At 40.4% G+C, this 22,788-nt stretch overlaps 1 protein-coding gene across 1 annotated transcript in view; it reads left to right on the top strand.

The window, feature by feature from the left end:
- Nucleotides 1-18,266, top strand: part of LOC126161870 (glyceraldehyde-3-phosphate dehydrogenase 2-like) — a 105,885-nt gene extending 87,619 nt beyond the window's left edge. The window contains exons 6-7 of the mRNA XM_049917996.1: nucleotides 17,666-17,860; nucleotides 18,078-18,266. Coding sequence (XP_049773953.1) covers nucleotides 17,666-17,860; nucleotides 18,078-18,147 — 265 coding nt within the window. The 3' untranslated portion in view covers nucleotides 18,148-18,266. The remainder of the gene's footprint in view (nucleotides 1-17,665; nucleotides 17,861-18,077) is intronic.
- The last annotated feature ends 4,522 nt before the right edge of the window (nucleotides 18,267-22,788 follow it).

The raw sequence follows: 22,788 nt of genomic DNA, 5'->3' as shown, positions 1-22,788 counted from the left end.
AAAGTCAATACCATGAAGTTCAAGGGGTCAATGCTAATAGCAGAACCATCTGGAAAGGACTGGAAGAAGCCATTCTTCAGTCCCAAAGATAGGTCCAGAAATCACTAGATAACATCTGTGTGTCACATGAGATCACAGGTAGAGAATACAACAAGGGAAGTGAGTGGTGTTTACCGATCAGACACGGTTGGACCTATGATCACCTGTTAGTAAAGGGCGTGTCTGGAGAAGGCCTACATAAATATATTCCCCTTGAACATTCTTATCCAGCTTGACTTTTCAGGAAGGTTCTCTGACTGTGGGCAGGAATCAGTATGAGTGAGTGCAAGTGTGGATTTGATCTTCATGGAGCATGGGTACCTTACAGCACATCAGTACATGGCAGAAGTCCTTTTGGAGCATGTTGTGCCTTTTTGCCCCATGTATTGGTGATTTTTTACACTACTGCATGACAATGCATGGCCACATGTTGCGACAATTGTGCAAGAGTTCTTGGATGAAATGGAGATTCCTGCTACAGCTGGGCCTGCTTGAAGTACTGATGTAAATACTATTGAGCATGTATGGGTCCAGTTGGAGAAAAAGGCCTGTCAGCACTGTTCAGAGATCCTACAGGACCTACATATACATACATTACTCAACAAACCAATACATGGAGTATGGCGTTGGTTACCACATACCACTAACAGTCATTTCCATTCCTGTTACACACGCAAATAGAGTGAGGGAAAAATGGTTGTGTGTAAGCCCCCGTATGAGTCCAGATTTCTCTCATACTTGTTGTCCTTAACATACAATGTTTATTGGTGACAGTAGAATTGTGCTGCAGTTGGCTTCACATGTCAGCTCTGTAAATTTCGTCAACAGTGCCTCCCAAACAATTGTCTTCTTCCCTCCAGATACTTCCATTTGATTTCACAAAGTATCTCTGTAATACTTACATGCTGATTGAAGCTACCAGTAACAAATCTAGCAGCATGCCTCTGATGACGACTTCCTTTAATCCAACCTGTTAGGGATCCCAACACTCAAGTGGACCCAAGAGTGGGCCACACTAGCATGCTATATGTTGGCTCCTTTACAGATCAGGAATACTTTCCCAAAATTCCCTCAGTAATATGAAGTTGATCATTCACCTTCCCTACTACCAATGTAATGTGCTCATTCCATTTCATATCACTTTGAAATATTATTCCTAGATATTTAATTGGTGTGACTGTCAAGCAGTATACTACCAGTGCTGTATTCAAATGTTATGATTTTTCCTACTTGTCCACATTAACTTACATTTTTCTATATCTAGTGCAAGCTGCCATTCATCGCACCAACCAGAAATCCAATCCAAGTCATCTCATATCTCCTACAGTCGCTCGTCAACACTATCCCAAATACCACAGTGTCATCCGCAAACAGCACTAAATTGTTCCTCGTGCTTCCATCAGATCATTTATGTATATAATGAATTAAGAGTGGCACTATCACACTTCCCTGGTGCACTCCTGATGATACTGTTGTCTCCGATGAATACTCACCATCGAGTAAAACATGCTAGGTTCCATTAAATAACAAGTCTTCAAGCTACACGCAAATCTGGGAACCTGATCTATATGCTTAGACCATCGACAATCTGCAGTGAGGTACTGTTTCAATCGCTTCCCAGAAATCTAAGAATATGAAATTTGCCTGTTGCCCTCTAGCCTTGGTTTGTAGGATATCACATGAGAAATGGAGAAGTTGAGTTTCTCAGGAGCAATGCTTTCTAAATCCGTGCTGATTTGAGGACAGAAGCTTTTCTGTCTTAAGGAAGTTTATTATAGTCAAACTTGAAATGTGTTTAAGAATTCTGCAGCAACCAGATGTTAAGGATATTGGTTTGTAATTATGCTGGTTCATTCTCTTAAATTTCTTACATCCATAAGTCACCTGTGCATTTTTCCAGTAGCTTGAGACTTAGTGCTGGGTGAGAAATTAGCAATAATGCAAGCTAAGTGAGGGACCAGTGACACACTATAAAATTGAATTGGAATTCCATCTGGACCTGACAACTTACTTTTTTCCTGATCTTTCAGTTGCTTCTCTGTGCCAGGGATTTTGAATTCTATACCATTCACGTGGGAGTCTGTGTGACAGTCAAGCAATAGTGTGTTTGTACGAGTCTGAATGATGGTCTAAAAGATAAACATGTGACATAAACTTTCAATTTGCTGTCTTCTATTGCCACCCCTGGCTGGTCAATGAGTGTTGTGGAAGTTGTGTGCTTGTTAGAAGTTAAAGTTTAACACACACATTTAGGAACGACACAACAACACATATAAGTCACAGAGTCAGTTGACATGTGTACTCATTCGCATTCGAATAAGCACTGTCTCTTAGTCTAGCGGCCGCTGCTCGGCTGGCCGCTTAGGTGGCGCAGCTGCTGCACGGCTGGCAGACAGCGCCGCACGTAGAGCACACGCGTAATTGCGCGGCGGCACTTTGAACGATCGGCGAGTCACAAAGTCACAACACTTTTCCCCCCTTCGAAATTATTGCACTGGTCTTGATGGAGGTGTCCTGGAGATGGCTAACATCCATAGGCGTCGTTTGACTCGCCGTAAAGTCTCGAGGAGGCGGCTTCCCGTACGGACGGAAGTGTCCCCGATGATAACGGGTCGAGATGACAGGAGACGTAGGGGTCGAATCTGCTGGGGTCCCCTGCACCAATCTGCCCATTGTGGCAAGGCCAGTTGATATGACAGGAGACATGGGCGATGTGTCGGCGTCCATTGGAGGAGGAGGCGAGTAGATTCGCTCAGACAGAGGATGGTCCTCCGGTTCCTGCATAGTAACGTCTCCTGGTGGCGTCCGTTCTGGTGCTGGCATCGCGATGACGGTGAGAGGGCTGTGTTGTGAGTATTGAGAGATGCCAAGATCCTGAGCATCAGGTAGAGCCAAAGGTGGAGTGGCGGCATTCGGAACAGGCATTGCTGGCACCCGAGGCCGAAGCTGGTCCGAATGATGCACTGCAACACCCGTGTCCGTCTGGATTTCATACAGGCGTCTGCCACGGTGTCTTAAGATGCGGCCCGGGCTCCATTTTGGCCGCCTGCCATATCCCCGTACCCAGACGAGGTCGTCGGCGGTGAACCAGCCAAGTGAAGGCACCCGTGGCCGTGAGGCGGGAGGCCGCAGAAGATGAAGTAGCGTTCGGGGCTGTCGGCCATGTAAGAGCTCAGCCGGGCTGTGGTCGCCCATGGGGGTGAAACGGTAAGACGCCAGAAACTGGAGAAGCGCCTCATCAGTAGCAGAAGAAGTCAGAAGTTTCCGCACCTGAGCCTTAAATTTGCGGACCAGTCGTTCAGCCTCACCGTTGCATTGTGGATGGAACGGCGGGGCCATGACATGCATAAATCCGCAAATTCGGAAGAGGCAAATTGCGGACCATTATCAGTAACAAGAGTAGAGGGGAGGCCTTCCAAAGAAAAATTGCGGGCGAGAGCACTGGTGGTTGCCGCTGTGGTAGGTGACGTGCAATGTATCATGAAAAGAAAGTTAGAGTAGGCGTCAATTACGAGGAGCCAATAAGTACCTAAAAAGGGTCCCGCAAAGTCAGCATGAATGCGCTCCCAGGGCTTCTCAGGCGAAGGCCACGGTGACAAAGATGACTTCGGGGCAGCGGCCTGTGACGCAAAAGGGCCGCAGGCAGCGACCATGTGTGCTATTTCAGTCGATGCCAGGCCAGTACACATGACGGTGCGCCAGAGATTTTGTGCGAGACACACCCCAGTGCCCTTGGTGAAGGAGGCGCAAGACTGAAGCACGCAAAGATGCAGGTACCACAACACGTGGCGAAGCATTGTCAGTGGAGAGGAGGATAACACCATCCCTAGCCGTGAGGCGGTAGCACAAAGTGTAGTAGTTCCGCAACGGATCAGAGGTCTTAGCGGATGGGCGATCTGGCCAACCCTTCTGAATACAGCGTAAAACCCGGGAGAGGGTAGGGTCAGAACCCGTAGCAGCCGCCAGCCTGTCCCCAGTGATGGGGAATCCGTCCACAACCCGCTGCTCGGCAACATCCAGGTGGAAACACAAAAGTTCGTCCCTATCGAATGCCTGATCAGGACCCATGGGAAGGCGAGACAGAGCATCAGCATTCACATGTTGAGCTGTTGGCCGGAAATGAATATCATAATTGAAACGGGACAAGTAAAGAGCCCAACGCTGGAGGCGGTGTGCAGCCTTGTTGGGAAGTGACGTTGATGGATGAAACAAGGAAACAAGTGGTTTGTGATCCGTAACAAGATGAAATTTGGAGCCATAGAGAAAAACACCAAACTTATGAAGAGCATAAATGATGGCCAAAGCTTCTTTCTCAATTTGAGAATACTTTTGTTGGGCATCCGTGAGCGTTTTGGAGGCATAAGCAATGGGTTGTTCCGAACCGTCAGAAAAACGGTGCGCAAGGACTGCACCGACCCCGTATTGAGAGGCGTCTGTGGCAAGAACAAGATGTTGCCCAGGTCGATAAGTAGCCAGGCACGGGGCCTGTTTCAGCATAGTCTTCAATTTCTGGAAAGCCGCGTCACATGACGCGGACCAGTGAAAAGGCACGTTTTTATGCAACAGGCGATGCAAAGGCTGAGCCACCGACGCCGCAGACGGTAAAAATTGTGATAGTATGCTATTTTCCCCAAGAAGGCCTGCACTTCCTTAACAGATGTAGGGCGAGGAAGGGCATCGATCGCAGCGACAGTTTGTTGAAGTGGACGAATACCATCCCGAGAGAGAGTTGAAACCCCAAGTACGTGATAGAGGCCTGAAAAAATTGTGATTTCTGAAGATTACACTTAAGACCGGCAGTCTGTAAGACTTTAAAAAGTGTGCGGAGATTTTGAAGATGTTCTTCAGCGCTGGAGCCAGTGACAACAATGTCGTCCATGTAATTGATACACCCAGGGACAGGGAGCAACAATAGTTCCAAGAATTGCTGAAAGAGAGCAGGGGCGCTAGCAACCCCGAATGGCAAGTGTTGGTATTGATAGAGGCTGAAAGGCGTGTTGAGGACCAGAAACTGCCGGGAAGCAGCGTCGAGAGGAAGTTGATGATAAGCTTCTGACAGGTCAATTTTAGAAAAATACTGTCCTCCAGCGAGTTTAGTGAACAGTTGTTCAGGACGGGGCATAGGGTAAGTGTCGATGAGGCATTGAGAATTTACAGTGGCTTTGAAATCGCCACAGAGACGAATATCACCATTGGGCGTAGCAACTACAACGACAGGAGAGGACCACTCACTGGAAGTGACAGGAAGCAAGACCCCTGAAGTAATGAGACGATCCAACTCCCGTTTTACCCGATCACGAAGGGCCACAGGAATGGGCCGAGCCCGAAATAACTTAGGCCGAGCAGTAGGTTTGAGCGTGATATGAGCTTCAAAGTCGTTTGCACGGCCTAACCCAGGAGAAAAAAGGGACGAAAATGTCGTCGACAAGGAATCCAGTTGAGCATAAGGAATAGCGTCAGAGGCAATATTGACAGAATCATCTATGGAGAACCCAAAAATGCGAAAGGCATCGAAACAAAAAGATTTTCTCCGTTGCTCTGGTCGACCACAAATATGTGAACAGTGTGAACGACGGATTTGTAAGATACCTCCGCATTAAACTGTCCCAAGAGAGAAATCTTCTGTTTATTGTATGTCCGTAATTGCCGAGTGACAGGGGACAGGAGTGGAGAACCCAGCTGAAGATATGTCTGAGAATTAATTATAGTGGCAGCAGAACCGGTATCCACTTGCATGCGAACATCTTGACCAAGGATTTGGACAGTGAGGAATAACTTCCCTGAAAGGGAAGAAGTGCAGTTGACAGACAACACAGAATCAGAATCAGCGTCATGTTCATGAACATCATGTATGCGGTTGGATTTACAAACGGAAGACACATGACCTTTCTTTTTGCAATTGTGACACACAGCCCAAGGTTGGGGACAATCCTCGTGTGAATATTTCGTAAAACACCGCGGACATGAAGGAAGTTGCCGGGGATTTTGCTGCAGTTTCTTAGAGGGTTGTTTACGCCCAGGCCGAGGCTGCGCGTGGGAGCGCACTGCGGCCACGTCGGCTGGTGGGGACGCGCCGCACGCGTTGTCAACAGCGCACAGAGGTTGTATTTCCCCGACATCACCCCACGCTTCTATTTGCGCCCCAGCGGCGCGAGAAATTTCAAAAGACTGCGCAATGGAGAGAACTTCATCTAGAGTCGGATTCGCCAACTGAAGGGCACGTTGCCAAACTTCTTTGTCGGTCGCCGACCGGATAATAGCATCCCGTACCATGGAATCGGCATAGGATTCTTTGTGAACGTCAGTAACAAATTGACACTTTCGACTGAGGCCGTGAAGTTCAGCAGCCCAAGCGCGATAGGATTGATTTGGTTGTTTTTGACAACGATAAAAAGCAACACGAGAGGCTACCACATGCGTTTGCTTTTGAAAATAGACAGACAGAAGTGAGCACATTTCAGCAAAGGACAAAGACCCAGGATCCTTCAAAGGATCCAATTGCGACAACAGCCGATACATTTGAGGTGAAACCCAGGAAAGGAACAGAGACTTACATGGTTGTTCGTCCGCGACATGAAATGCCAAGAATTCTATTGAAGACGTTTTTCATAACCAGACCAGTCTTCTGCCGTCTCGTCGTAAGGAGGAAAAGGAGGTACAGCCAACGACGAGAAGCGCCCCGCATTTGACGCCGGGACGAAATCGCGAATCGCCGCTGTGAGAAGCGTTTGCTGTTCAAGGAGATTTTGCAAGAGTTGCTCGACAGTAGCCATGGAACCCTGTGAGTCAATGGTGAAAAGGAAAAATCCCATCCTAGTCACCAACAATTTTCGTAGATGGCAGTAAGTTCAAGAACTTGGTTATGAAGGCTTCGACAATCTACTGTTAAAATTCTGACAGTCAAACTGTGTACTTTGTATGCTCTCTGATTTCACCTTTTGTGTATCAACTGGCGAGCATTCATCAGAGGACCTCAAACTACCACCTTGCTGGGAGGGGGGTGGGGGGGAGCTGTGCACTCCACAAGTACTCTGCTACGTAAGTAACTGCTTCCTTTGTGGAGTGCACTGCTGACCTACCAAGGGGAGTCCTACAACCCTCCACCTCATAACGGAGGTTTAGAAATCTGCAGCCATGACTGTCACAGAATCAACGGAGCCTCTGGTTGATACCCTCCACTTGGCTCCAAACTGAAGGATCCCGATCAGCTCTAGGTAAAATGGTGCAAATTGTGAGCTCTGTTTGCACCCCACAAGTGAAGCCAGCTGTCTACCCCACTTAACGCCAGCTGCCCATAGGAACTGAGGATGGCCTCAGAACCCAAGCAACTGGTGTCATTGGTGCTGACATGAACAACAACTTGCAGCCTATTTCCTTCTGAAACTATTCTTAAAAACATTCTCTTTAAAACATGTGCTGCTAAAACAGTTTTTATACAAACTTCTTTTCTAAAAAAGTTTGATCTTAAACTCGGCTAGACTTGAATACTTTGTGGATGCGTGACTAAGTGGGTGACCTAACATCTGAACTGAAGTGAGATTGTTATTTCATTGTGTGCACCAAAAGTCCATGGAAGATTACCTTCTTTCAATTACAACAATTTTCTAATCAAAGTGAAAATTGTAAGAAAAGTACGTATTTGTGGCGACAACAGTCTAAACCAATTGATGGCTTTAAGCACAGCTGGTTTGAATCGTATTTAACAAATAGAAGGCAAAATGTTGTGCTGAATAATTCAAACAATATTTGAAGGGTAGAAAATTTGAAGACTGGGGAGAAAACCCCCAAAACAAGTCCCACAGGGTTCAGTTAGGATGCACTCATATTCTGTGTATATGTGAATACCTTCCACTTAACATTCAGTGAGCAGAATTTGCGCTTTGCAGGTGATACTAGTGCTATCCCATTAGAGGGAAATTAACAGGAGAGATGGTTAATTATATTTTCCAAAGAATTATAAAGTGGTTCTAAGAAAATGGACCTTCTCTAAATTTTGGAGAAGAAACCACACATTATATTTTATTCTGTACAGCAAATAGTCATATCAACAATTGATGTACCACTTGAGCAGGAATGATTAAATAGGCTAGAATGCTTCAAATTTTTGGGTGTACATATTAATGAAAACCTGAAATAGAAGTGTATTACTGAGCTTCTCAAACAACTGAGTCTGGCTAAATTTGTTCTTTGTATAATTGTTAATTTTGGAAAATAAAAAATCAGCCTCCTGGCATTTTGTATATTTCCATGCAATTATATATTTTATTGAATAATTATCCGAGGTAACTCATCGCTCGTGAAGAAAGTATGGATTGCACAAAATAAGGTAGTAAGAATAATATTTGGTGCTCACCGACGGACATTGTATTGTTACCTCTGCAAGGAGTTAGGCATAATGATAATTTTGTCATTAATGTTAATGTTGATCATGTACACATATGCTGTAAACTGACTTGTTCCACGTCATTTCAAATAAAAGAAGCATTCAGATGATCTATGGAACATGTAACTAATCAACCTAAAAAAGTTCTCAAGTTTGCATGTTTGTTTGCTTTATAATTTTTATGAATTTTTCTTTAACTCTTAACTCCTCTGATCCTCTTGTCACACTATGTCTGACATTACAATTTTACTCTACAGCTCCGATGTCGAACAGTATCCAACACATTTCCATTGTTCCTTCCATCTGTTCTGTTGTTGGAATTCGCTAGGCATATGGCAGCACTTAGCAGGAAGATCTGATAACGCCAAATGTGTTACATTCACGTGTTTCTTGAATGATAATGGCTGCTAGAAAATGTGATGGTGTTACTGCCAGGCAGCTTCTCGAAGACATGGAGGATGGAGGTGAATTTAGTGATGAGAGTGATTGGGAAGAAACTTCCACGATGTGCAGTGATATAAGTTATAGCCAAGCAGAATCTACTTTGGAGGGGAAAGTGGTACCTGGACAGTTTATTATAATGGCAACAGTGATCTCCTGAAGTTTTCTTTCTTTGTCATGCAACAGGGTAGTGAGTTTTAACCATCCCTCATGGTGTTTGACCAAAATCTGAACTTATATTTTCAGCTCTTCTTCATTGATGATCTTATTAGTGAAACTGTGAATGCTGCAAATATACATGCTAAAGGAAATATACAGAAAGTCACTCCACTTACAAAACACTCAGTGTGGGACTTCATTGGGGGATGTTTTATTAGAACAACTGAAGGCTTTTTTTGTTGTAATATTGAGCATAGCATTGCATTTTAAGGCAGAACTAGTTGACTATATTCACCATTAGACTGGCTAGAACTCAATTTTTCAAGGAAGTTTCACATCTTTTTCTTTATTCCCCTCCCCCCAAATATCTTGGTTGGGCTCACAGCTCAGGGGTGTCACTGTACAAGAGGGAGCAATGTGAAGGAGGTTATTGAGTATATTAACATTAAATGCAAAGAACTCTGTACCAGAACGAAATGTGGATACAGATGATAGCATAGTAGGCATCAAAAGAGGAATTTAAAAGTGCTACAATCCAAAGAAGTTTACGAAGTGTGGTTTATGAGTTTTCTTCTGTGTGATTCAAAAAGTCGTTATGTTTTGAATTATGTGAGATGAAAATTGTGGTTTTCATTCCATGACGAGAGTTCAGTGACAATATTGAGTACATTCTTTGGTCCTCAGACCCAACTGATCACTGGTTATAAGAAGAAAGAATCAGTTCAGTTCCTGAAACCCACTGTTATTTTAGAATACATGAAGTTTATGGGAGGTGTGGACAGGGATGATCCCACTGTTATTGCTATGGCTTTACAAGGCAGTCATACAGGTTGTAGAAAAATATGATTCTTCTGGTTGATAGAAACTGCAGTAGTGAAAAGTTATATTCTTCACTAAATAGACAAAAAATAAATGTGGAGAACAACTGGAGACTCAGATTTCCTACGGAAGAAATCTAATCAGCCAGCCAGGTGAGAAATACAAATTAAAGAAAGGAAAGAAAAAGAGGAAGATCTCTGTTGTCTGACACAGGGGAGAGAGTAAACAGGAAGATGCATTTTATAATGGAAAAGAAAAAAAGTCAGCAAAGGATTGCATGTTTTGCAGCAAATACAAGGAGAAAGAAGAGACACAATTTTGTACTGTGAAACATGCAAGAGCAAACTAGGACTAAACTGGGAGAATATTGTAAGAAATACTACAAAGAAAAAAAAATTATGAACAACCATAAACAAAAAGAAAATAAACTTGTCAGCTGACCTCACATTGCAGTTTTTCAAAACAGTAGCCTAATAACCTGTAGAGCCTTACATCATTACACACATAAAATAGTGTTGGGGAGAATGCAGAGAGTGGAAAAATTGGATTGGAAAGGGTTAAAGGCCACCCCCCCCCCCCCCCCAAAAAAAAAGTATTAGGTTTGTTCAAAAATTCTGAATCATTTGTAATTTCGCGCCAATGGTGTGTTGGAGTGGTTGGCACCCCTGCAAATGCCCATGATTAATGTGTAACTGCCAGAAGTTTCATTGTTTTATGTCTGTTAGTTATTGTCCAGTACTGTATCGAGTAGAATGCTTTGTTGCACAGTTTGTGAATTTTGAGATGGCACAGTTAGAGTAGGAACATGTCTGCATTATATTTTTCACAACACTTGAGAGAACTTGTACAAGACACACCAAATGACACAGGAAGCCTGTGGTGATGAGTGCTTGAGCCATACTTGGTGCTAAGAGTGATCCAGTCCAAGGACTGATTTGATGCAGCTCTCATTGCTACTCTGTCTTCATCTCCGAGTAACTACTGCAACATACGGTCTCTCTCTACAATTTTTACCTCCCATGTTTCCCTCCAGTACTAAATTGGTGATCCCTTGATGTCTCAGAATGTGTCCTACCAACTGATCCCTTCTTCTAGGCAGGTTGTACCACAAATTTCTCCTCCCTTGAATTCTGTTCAGTACTTCCTTATTAGTTAGATGGTCTACCCATCTAATCTTCTGTAGCATTGCATTTCAAACGCTCCTAGTCTCTTCTTTTCTAAACTGTTTATTGCCCATGTTTCACTTCCATACAAATACTTCCTGAAAGGACTTCCTGACACTAAATACACTCAATGTTAACAAATTTCTCTTCTTCACGAACGATTTTCTTGTCATTGCCAGTGTATATTTTATATCCTCCCTCCTTCGGCCATCAGCAGTTTTTTTGCTGCCCAAATAGCAAAACTCATCTACTACTTTAAGTGTCTCAGTTCCTAACCTAATGCCCTCAGCATGACCTGATTTAATTTGCCTACATTCCATTATCCTCATTTTGCTTTTGTTAATGTTTCTTTATATCCTCCTCTCATGACACTGTCCTTTCCATTCAGCTGCTTATCCAAGTCCTTTGCTGTCTCTGATAGAATTAGTGTCATTGACAAACTTCAAAGTTTTTATTTCTTATCTCTGGACTTTAATTCTTACTCCAAATTTTTATTTTGTTTCCTTTACTGCTTGCTTAATATACAGATTGAATGACATCAGGGATAAGCTACAACCACCACCACCTAGAGACAAGGCCGCGGCGCGAAATTCATAGCAGGCCGTGACGTCACTCTAAGTGGACCACCATGTTGTGTTTCGAAGCGTTTGTTTATCTACACGTTTGTTGGATCGAGTGCTATATTCGTGCTTAAAACTAGCGATTACAGTGTTTACGTGTAGTGAAGCTACTGTGAACATGGTTTACAAGTGTTGTGTGCCAAGGTGTCGTGGGAATTACGGAACTCGACCGAAAGTAATGTTGTTTTCCTTTCCGAAAGATGCGAATCTGCGTTGGAAATGTCTTTCAGCGATTCATTGGAACAATTTCCAACCCACTGAGCACACGAAGGTATGTAAAAACTATATACCTAGTACAATTATTTTTTTCTGGTGGAATATCTTGCATTTTTGGATACATTTGACTAAAATTGTGAGCAAAAGTTCGCAGTAAATAGGCCTAGTATTCATTATCAAGTGGCTTTATTTCGATTTTGAAAACGAAATATAAATTTGTGGCTCGTGTTACTTTTTATTCGTATTTAAATTTCTCTGCAGTTCGTATTTTGTTACGCATTACCAATACATTTTATTCTCTATTTGTGAGTGGGTGTTGTTTTTCACTCTCGCATTAGTTAGCATGAGTGCTAACGAATGTTGAAACTGCTGTTTTCATGTTTAAAAAGCGATCTCTCTGTATGAAGCATATCTGTTTTATTTTTCGATGTGTCAAACAATGGAACAAATTAATCTAGAAATAGGTTAAATTTATTATTGATGTTTTTAGCTTGACACATTCTCATTCCAACTGCTGCAAATGTCTGCTGAAGGTTTGTAGATTTTCACTGTTGACTTATGCTCAAAATCTGCCATATTTTTACAGGAAAGAAAATTTACATTACAATAACAACGCATAATTGTTTTTGTGAGGTGAGTTAAAAGTGATTGTTTGCTTGGGGAATGTACTCAGCTTTCCTGAGGGAGCTCTATAAACAGCTACACAATATTTATTTAGGATACTAAAGGCAGAGGAATTTAATATTATACACTGTATTAGTGCAGACTTTTTCAAGTGACTGTAAATAATAGTTGTCTGGTCCAGAAAGAATGTACTTTCACAGTGCATTTTTCACAAATGTACCTTGTTTTATCATGTATATCGCAATATTATTTACATCCCGCACTCGCCCGTTTTCACTGGCTATTGATAAGTCTTATGCAATTACATTACCGGTAAAAAAGAATTATAAACTATAGTTTCTGCTATATCGCGATTGGTAAAGTTACTTATTTTAACCATTCGGCAAAGTACTCTCCTTTTTGCGTGGTATCATTTGCCAAGATCTCGTTTCGTTATCTCCAGCGGTTTACGAGATATGACAGGCGTTATGAATATTTCATTCCCGCGCGTTGTGATCGGAAGTGAAGTTGCTGCAGATGCTCAATTTTTTCGAGATTGGAAGCAGATATTGATCCAAAGTTTTACGAAAATTTCAAAACCTCATCTGTATTTCATACTCAGCAATAGAATGTGTAATATGCATCAAACACAAATTCATAGCGACCTCTATTTTTGATGGCAACGTTCTCAAATTTGATACTCATCTGTGAAATACCACAATAGTTATGACCATTATCGAAATGATTGGCACTTCATCATGAAGCTGCCATATAAAGCTAAAAGTATTTCAGAAATTAATTATTTTTTACGGAATAGGTTCTGTAAAACCGTTTGACAAAGATTTGCAGGCCGTGCGTCTCGATTCCTTAAGCGCAGCGCCAAGCCAACCCTGGCCCGCTTTGCGTGACGTCACAAGAGCGCGCCGCGGCCTTCTCTTTAGGTGGTGGTGCTACAACCCTGTCCCACTCCCTTCTCAACCACTGCTTCCTTCTCGTGCCCCTTATCTCTTATAACTGCCATCTGATTTCTGTACAAATTGTAAACAGCCTTCCACACTCTGTATTTTACCCCTGCCACCTTTACAATTTGAAAGAGTATTCCAGTCAACATTGTCAGAATCTTTCTCTAAGTCTACAAATGCTATAAATGTAGGTTTGAGTTTCCTTAAAATTTCTTTTAAGATAGGCCGTACAGTTAGTATTGGAATGCATGTTCCTACATTTCTCCGCAATCCAAACTGATCTTCCCCAAGGTTGGCTTCTACCAGTTTTGTTTTTTTTTTTTTTTCATTTTTCTGCAAAGAATTCATGTTAGTATTATGCAAATATGACTTATTAAACTCATAGCTTGGCAATTTTCACACAGGTCAGCACCTGCTTTTTTTGGAATTGGAATTATTCCATTCTTCTTGAAGTCTGAGGGTATTTCGCCTGTCACATACATCTTGCTCACCAGATGGAAGAGTTTTGTCATGGCTACCAGTATATCTGATGGAATATCCAGCCCTGAGGCCTTGTTTCAACTTATGTCTTTCAGTGCTTTGTTAAATTCTTCACACAGTATCATATCTCCCTCATTGTCATCATCATCGTCTACGTCCTCTTCCATTTCCATAATATTGCCTTCAAATACGTATCCCTTGTATAGACCCACCGTATACCACTTCCACGTTTCTGCTTTCCCTTCATTGCCTAGGACTGGTTTTCCATATGAGCTCTTCTCTTTTCTCCAAAGGTCTAATTTTCCTGTAGGTAGCATCTATCTTACCCCTAGCGATACATGCTCCTGCATTCTTATGTTTGTCCTCTATAGCCATTCCTACTTAGCCATTTTGCACTTCCTTTTGATTTCATTTTTTTATTTGTTTGTATTCCCTTTCTCCTGCTTCATTTTTTACGTTTTCATATTTTCTCCTTTCATTGGTTCAAATGGCTCTGAGCACTATGGGACTTAACATCTGTGGTCATCAGTCTCCTAGAATTTAGAACTACTTAAACCTAACTAACCTAAGGACATCACACACATCCATGCCCGAGGCAGGATTTGAACCTGCGACCGTAGCGGTCGCGCGGTTACGGACTGAGCGGCTAGATCTCCTTTCATTGATTAAATTCAATATCTATTGTCTTACCCAAGTATTTATACTAGCCTTTGTCATTTTACCTACTTGGTCATGTGCTGCATTCACTATTTCATCTCTCAAGCTACCCATTCTTCTTCTACTGTATTCCTTTCCTCCGTTCTTGTCAATCGCTCTCTGATGATCCCTGTGAAACACTCGGCTCTTTCAGTTTATCTAGTTTCCATTTCTTTAAATTCCTGCTTTTTTGCAGTTTCTTCAGTTTTTATCTGCAGTCTGCAACCAATAAATTATGGTCAGAGTCCACATCGGCCCCTGGAAATGTCTTACAATTTAAAATATGGTTCCGAAATCTGTCTTACCATTATATAATGAATATGAAACAATCTAGTGTCTGCACGTCTCTTCCACATATACAACCTTCTATCATGATTTTTAAACGAAGTGTTAGCTATGATTAAATTATGTTCTGTGCAGAATTCTTCCAGGTGACTTTCTCTTTCATCCCTTTCCCCCATTCTATATTAGCCTACCATTTTTCCTTTCTTCCTTTTCCTTCTATAGAGTTCCAGTCCCCCATGAATATTAAACTTTCATCTCCCTTAACTATCTGAATAATTTCTTGTATCTTATCATATATTTCCTCTATCCCCTCCTCATCTGTGAAGCTAGTTCGCATATAAACGTGTACTACTATGCTGACTGTGGGATTCACATCTATCTTGGCTACAACAATGTGTTAACTATGCTGACCACTGTAGCTTATCTGCATTCCTATTTTCTTATTTATTATTAAATCTACTCGTGCATTACCCCTATTTGCTTTTGTATTTATAATCCTGTATTCACCTAACCAGAAGTCCTATTCCTCCTGCCACCAAACTTCACTGATTCCCAGTATATCTAACTTTAACCTATCCATTTCTGTTTTTAAATCTGACTAATGGATCTGAAATTCCGTGCTTCAATCCGTAGAATGCCAGTGTTGCTTCTCCTCATGACATCTTACTGAGCAGTCCCCACCCGGAGAACCAAATGGGGGATTATTTTACCCAAGAGGACACCATCATCATTTAACCATACAGTAGAGCTGCATGCCTCCGGGAAAAATTATGGCTCTGGTTTCCCTTTCAGCTGTTCACAGTACAAGCACAGCAAGGCCGTTTTCGTTGATGTTACAAGACCAGATCAGTCAACAGATTTGTGAGTATTGCACAAAAAAGAAATCACTGTGCTGCCTCATCGTCAATACTCTCCAGACGTTGCCCTTGTGGACTTAATTTCTAAAGTTTAAAACTCCACTGAAAGGACAAAGATTTGCAACAATAGACAAGATCAAAGAAAATTCACATGCTGTGCTTTGTGGAATCCAGTAGGCGATGAACCAAGATTGCTTCTGGAAGTGGAAACAGCATTGGGAATGATGTATCAATTGTGGAGAAGGGTATTTCAAAGGAGACCATGCACAATAAGTAAAAGGTAAACGGATTAAAACTTTATGGACAAAGTTCCAAAATGTTTTGAGCAGACCTTGTATAAGTGATACCTACATTTTGAATAATAAATCTCAAGTCTAGATTATTAATTTTCAAAATTTCATACATTGGTTTGTTTTTCATTACAAATATAACAGGCTGCATTGTACAAAGATGTAGATTAAACAGTTGTTTCAAAGTTTATATCTCTAATTGCTTTTTATGTTTCAAAGTGATCAGTGAGATGACAAACCTTATTGCAATATGTTATACATACTGGTTGTGCATGTCAGTAACCAAAAGGAAATGTTGCTGTTAATCGCAATCCATTCTACGTAAACTGTTACTTTTAAGTGGCCAGCTGTATCATGTCTCATACACATGTACACTTATATTGGCCCGATCACCATCCCCCACAGACACATTGAAGCTGTAGGCAGTTATGCATTATTTATTTTCACCTGAGATTGGTGGTAATTTAACAAAAGCTTCATCAGAATAGTCTTTTACTTACTCAGTGTAATTTTATTCATGACTGAACTGATCACAGAATATCTCAAGTTCTCATAAACAACAACAATACCATATATAGGAGACATTGAATCACAGATAGGCGTAATAAAAAGACTGTTATACCGTTTGGCTTTCACTCAAAAGGCCTTCTGAAGTAGGAAACAGAAAGCAAAAATTTCTAAACATGACCTCAGTCTCTGGCCACTGACGCCTCAGCAGACAGTGGTCATGTGAGGTTTTTGCTTGTGTGAATGCATGTGTTTAAGATTACAGAATCAAAATAACAACTGAAGCTGCTATACCATTGGTACATTGTTTGAACTTAGCTGCTGCTTCTTCTTTTTCTTTTTTTTTTTTTTTTTTTTTTTTCTTCTATCCTCTAGGAGAATATCCAGAATAATAATCTTATGGAATGAGATACAAACTGCTAAACACAAGTGAATTAAAGTTTATCATTATATTTTATGAGCTCACAATTTAAATGCCATCAAATATTATTGTAGGATTACACTTATTGAGAGTACGTGACATGATTTAGTTCTGGTCTGCTACATTGTTTCATAGACGTAGGTCAATTTTTAATTTCTTAAAAGTAAAGGAAAAGCCTTTTGTCTAAAGAGTGCTAGCATTTATGCAGGCGCGCCTACACGCATGCTGCCCCCTTACACACACACACACACACACACACACACACACACACACACACACACACACACACACAGGTTTTGTGCCCCAAGTTCAAAACTACAGTTGTATGCAGGCATTTTGGTGTATGTAATTAGTAAAATGTAAACAGTTTATTTTAAGGCACTAAATAACAGCATATCTGCTCTGTGAAAATTATGCTATGAAATCCAGTAGCCTTAAAAGCTGACTTCCTAACAGCAGTGAAAGTTACTCAGGGAAGTACTTATCAAGACGTTTTTGCATATGGATGGAGCATAATTTTGAAACAAGATTAAAAGGGGAAGCCTAAATAAATCGGTTCAGATCTGTAAGGAAAGAAAAGTCCCCATTTTGTGGGCTCTGGGCTGGAGGACAGATGTGGGCAATATCTTTTTGATTGTTAAAATTTATTCTCATTCTTGATTTGGAAGTAATTTAAAGAGTAGTTTTAAGAGCAAAGTAACTTTCAATTTTTTTTTTAATTCAGGATAGGCAAAGGTGCAACTTACGATGAAATAAAACAGAAAGTGAAAGAAGCTGCTGAGGGTCCCCTCTGTGGAATATTGTCCTACACTGAAGATGAAGTTGTTTCGTCAGATTTTATAGGGAATGCAAACTCATCTATTTTTGATGCAAAAGCTGGCATGTCACTCAACAGCAATTTCGTCAAACTTATTTCCTGGTCAGTATTACCATTTTTTCAATTGTTTCTCAGTTTTAGTAGTGAGATGAAAATCATTGGTGTACAAATCATATCATAAAAATGATTCTGAGATTCACAAATAATAGAGAATGGTGCTGTAGTGCAAACAAAACTATGAGACTGTGGTTAATCTGTTTTAACTGTGTTAATTCTCATGTTGTATCTACTTCTCCAATCATTATATTTTCTATTCCAGGTATGATAACGAATGTGGTTACTCTCATAGAGTGTGTGATTTGATTCGTCATATGCACAAAGTTGGGTAACTATGAAAAGTGTGCTGATTGTGGAAATAGAAGCAGCAATTAATTATTGTATGCTTTGTCTTTTTGCGCTAGATGTTTTGAGGTATTATGATTACTGTTTTTCTGTATGTTGTCAATGAAACAAGAAATATTAAATAAAAATTATTGTAGGTAATTATCCAGTAATACCTTCATTTTCTTTTGATATGCATACATTATTAAGAACCTGAGTAATAAATTGACTGACTAATCAATTATTTGTGTTTTTTTTTTTACTATTTTAACTCCAGAAGAATATATTTTGACTAATTTTCAGTCACATGCTAATGTAATTAACAATAGATTTCTGTATGTAACAGCAATAATAGGATTAAATGGTTCAGTTTGAGTAGCAAGAAAAGATATTAAAAATGCCATTCCACAAAACTTTAAGCAACTACAACTAACACTAACATTCATCACTGAAATTAATATAATTATAAAAATTTTAGACAATGGAAGTTCATACAGTTTTTTTTGGAATTTTAAACAGAATTCTGAAAAGTTGTAACTTAATAAGTAATGTCCTTAGGGATGCATCACTAGCACAGGCAATTTTTCCAGGCAGATTAAAATATGCTATTGTTAAACTTCCCCCCAAAAACTGTGGCCAGAAGTACTCAAATAATTATCGTCCAACTTCTTTACTACCTACTTTTTTTCAAAATATTCGAAAGAGTAATGCACTCTTGAGGTGTCTCACATTTAAGTAGAAGCCGATGTCCTGCTAGCACCGGACGCTTCTCCGTAGATTTCACTGCTAGGAAGGGGAAATTTTCACTCTCACGCTCTCTCTTCTTATGTAAAAAAATACGCTACTCTTGGAATATCCTTCAATGCACCAGAACATATTTATTTCCACTTTCTACAAAAAAACAACTAAACTTTATGACTTAAGCCCACACATTACTGGGCACTCAGAATCAGTTAATTACACATTTTTGAACACAATTAATACATAAGCTTTTATCGTTGCTGACTATCCATGTCCAGTCCACGTACTCTCAACAGCAGTTCAACGTCTAATAAACAGTCACTATTTTGAGTCCCTCCATTTGTTTTTTAACAATACAATGCTACATCACTCTTTGCAGCCGGCCATGGAACTTCCAGGCCGTATTTGTTTATAACACGTGTTTGAAACGGCTGGAACACAAGTGTCTCCAGACTTTTCTAAAATTCCGGGGGCACTACAATGTGTATCTGTTTTGTACGAGCTGTAAATAAATAGTTGCCACTATTAAGGTTCCAACCCTCATATGTACACGTGGTAAACAAAAATGAAGAATGTTAGTAACATTTGTTCTATTTAAAAGCTTTAATTTGAATTTTCGCATAAAAAATTTGGAGGCATTACTTTCCAGCACACCCTCATATTTGTCAAGGAAGAACCAACTCTGTGCACTATGACAACTATTGAAACTTCCTGGCAGATTAAAACTGTGTGCCAGGCCAAGACTCGAACTCGGGACCTTTGCCTTTCACAGGCAAGTGCTCTACCAACTGAGCTACCCAAGCACAACTCGCACCCTGTCCTCACAGCTTTTCTTCTTCCTGTACCTTGTCTCCTACCTTCTATGACAACTACTGTTATGCAGAGAGTATTTATGGCTGATGAAATGGTGTTTTTTGATACAAGTGGATCCCATGATCAAAAAATGCCTGTGGCAGTCTCAAGAAAATTACATACTTATGTTTCAATTTGCAAAAATTATTTAGAGTAGACTTGCCAGACACTTCTTCAACCAAAAATAGTTAAGACAGATGAGAGCAGCGTAGAAAGAAATGCCTTACAAGCTGTAATTTCGAATGGCAGATTACTTCCCTGCACATTTCATCTTACTCAAGCTCTTTGGCATTGGTTGTGGCTAAGTGATTAGGAAGTTATAAGCAGCTAAAAGGACATTCCAAACTCTAATGTATGTTAATACAATGAAAGAAGCAAATCCAGTATGCCTGAGGAAGAGATGGTGAAGAAAAGTAAAAAGCTGGAAAAAACACCGAACAAACCTTTGGGGACAGCATGAGTAGTAGTTCTTACCATATTATGCCAATACCCTAAAATGAGGTAATATGCAAATAATTACTATAAATCCTCAATATGAATTTTTAAAGATGTAGTACTGTGAAGTTTTTAATATGTGTGTGTTAGCAGACTCTGACAAAGTCCTTTGGAGCATATCACAGTAAAAGCTTGATTCAGATTTCCAGTGGGAGAGCAAGAAATCGAGTAGCAATATTATAGTACCCATGAATGGTCAGAGGAAGGCAACGGCAAACCATCTCCGCTAGAACCTCGCCTAGTCGGCGGTGCAGGTCTTCCGCATCATCCCCTACACTCCTCGGAGTATGGGATCTCATCATCACCACCCATGAATGGCAACATGTGATTGTCCATATGGAGCGGTAAACCAATTTTTTTACTCTTATAAACAATTTCCAAAATGCGCTCTTGTTCAACTATTTTCAGCATCATTCTCTGAAGGGATTACAGGTGAATACAGTACAAATGAAGAAAGCAGTCAAACTGACACTTATTATATCAGACACATTTAACCTTCTGATAAATAAGGAAGAAAGCGGTTTAACTATCAATATTGAAATATTAAAGCCCAGTGGCAAAGAATTACTGATATCTGGGAAAGGAATTCAAATGCTGAATATATAAACTTTCCCATGAAGTTTGGATCTAATTTCTCAAAGCTAGAGACTCCATCAAGTATTATATCATACATTACGGAAAAAGATAATCGGTGAAGATCTTGAAAAATTGATGAACAATCTACATTGAATGCTTGCCACAAAGAAAGGGGTCTAACAAGTGGCATCAGGAGGATTCAATGAGGATGACCAGTCAAGTCTGAATAATTAATGAAATGGAAATGTGTTCACAAAATTGCATCAAATACTGATGCTAATGAACTTCCTGCCAAGAAACATTCCATATACATCTTTGACTAAAGTTTTATTTTTATCCTGTTTCATAAAAAATACTTGAAGACTTATCATTTTATTGCCCTACATCACATACAGAAAAATACCCCTAACATGGATTTGTAGCACTCAGAGTGCGTGGTGATGCATGATTGGATGAGCTTTACATTGTAAATTTGTGTAACAAACCAGTGCCTGTTTCAAGGTAGGAATGCCTCCTGCTGAACAAACAAAAGGAAATGTGCACCCTCATAACAGCACCAGGCAGGTAGCTCACCAGCATTCTGTAGGCCTGCCACTATACATATTATTTATAATGTATGTGAATCTTGTTACCTACTGACTTTCCTCCATGGTGACAATTTTTTTGTTGGTTTGTTGCATGGGTGACCATGGTGTTTGAATTTTTCATCCATCCTATGAGGGGCAGTATCATCAACCTGCTTCACAGGACACAACTGTCAACTGTGGACAATCCCCATGGTATGATGCCAGTGAACCATCAACACCAGTTGTCTCATTGTATGGGTGGGGATTATCGATTACTACCACTTGGGGACAGTCAACATTCCACATCATCTTGCAGGTGAGGCACATATGCATTCCCTGTGAGTGACCCTGCCTCCCCTGCTGAGGAAAAGCCTTTGGTGGTACAAGGTATAATTTTCACGTGTTAAGTGCTCCAGCATACTTCCATATTTCTGCTAGGAGGCATCCAACATCCTTTACCCCAGCCAGTGGATTGGATGAAGTGACCTAATTGCATGACTTGCCCAGTTGCCAAATGTCAGCTCTTTAGGTTTCTACGTTTGGGGCACCTTTATGAGGTTGTGTATGAACAATACATTTGTATGCTTTCTGTAACTATCTGGTTGGAGCATAGCAGATTTGAATGTGTGTGCCAGTCACTGCCATGCTTGCACATGCTTAAAGACCTGTGGGGGCCACTTCAAACACATTTGTAATGGTGTGCTTGTCACAGTATATCGTGCACAGCATTTGCTGTACAGGTTTGATAAATTAATAAATATCCTGTAGCGTAGACATCTTGCATTTTTGCCCATATGTCTGAAATTTTTTGCTCCTTATTCTCAATATTTTCTGCAGTTTGTGCATTTTTAGCAGAATCACTCTGTATATAATATGAACATAATTACACTTATTAATATGCAATGGCTCGAGTATAAAAATTCAATGGAAATGTAATATACTTCTCAGTTTTCCACTTATAGTTATTCACATTTTGCAAATATTTCTTTTCTTCCTTTCCATTTATGTGAATAAAACTTTTTGCAGTGTTCCCTTGCCTTATTACCTATGTTGCTCCATTTAGTGCCCTTAACTATATTGATATTTTAATTTTGGCATCAGTGAAGTGCTAAAAATAACATTGTAATTTACCAAAGTGTAACAATAATCCAAAGAAACTATGTTCATAGTCATGCCCAGATTGTTTTTAATATAAAATGATGCTTGATAATTCTGTATTCTATTCTGATTCTGCCTCTAGTTTATGCCCCACCTTGATGTAAGTTTGATCTATTTGATGTTAATAAACTCAAAGTAAAATAAGCATTGACTTTCACTCAAGCAGTCTGAGGACCGCGAATCACAATGTTCTCAAACTGAATATAAATAGTGGTGGCCTCAGTAATTGTAGTAACTGATGCTTGTGTGGATGATCAGTCA

Source organism: Schistocerca cancellata, chromosome 2, assembly GCF_023864275.1.
Source record: "Schistocerca cancellata isolate TAMUIC-IGC-003103 chromosome 2, iqSchCanc2.1, whole genome shotgun sequence".
Lineage (NCBI taxonomy): Eukaryota > Metazoa > Arthropoda > Insecta > Orthoptera > Acrididae > Schistocerca > Schistocerca cancellata.
Note: the sequence above shows the minus strand (reverse complement) of the source record. Positions and strands in the feature narration are given on the sequence as shown.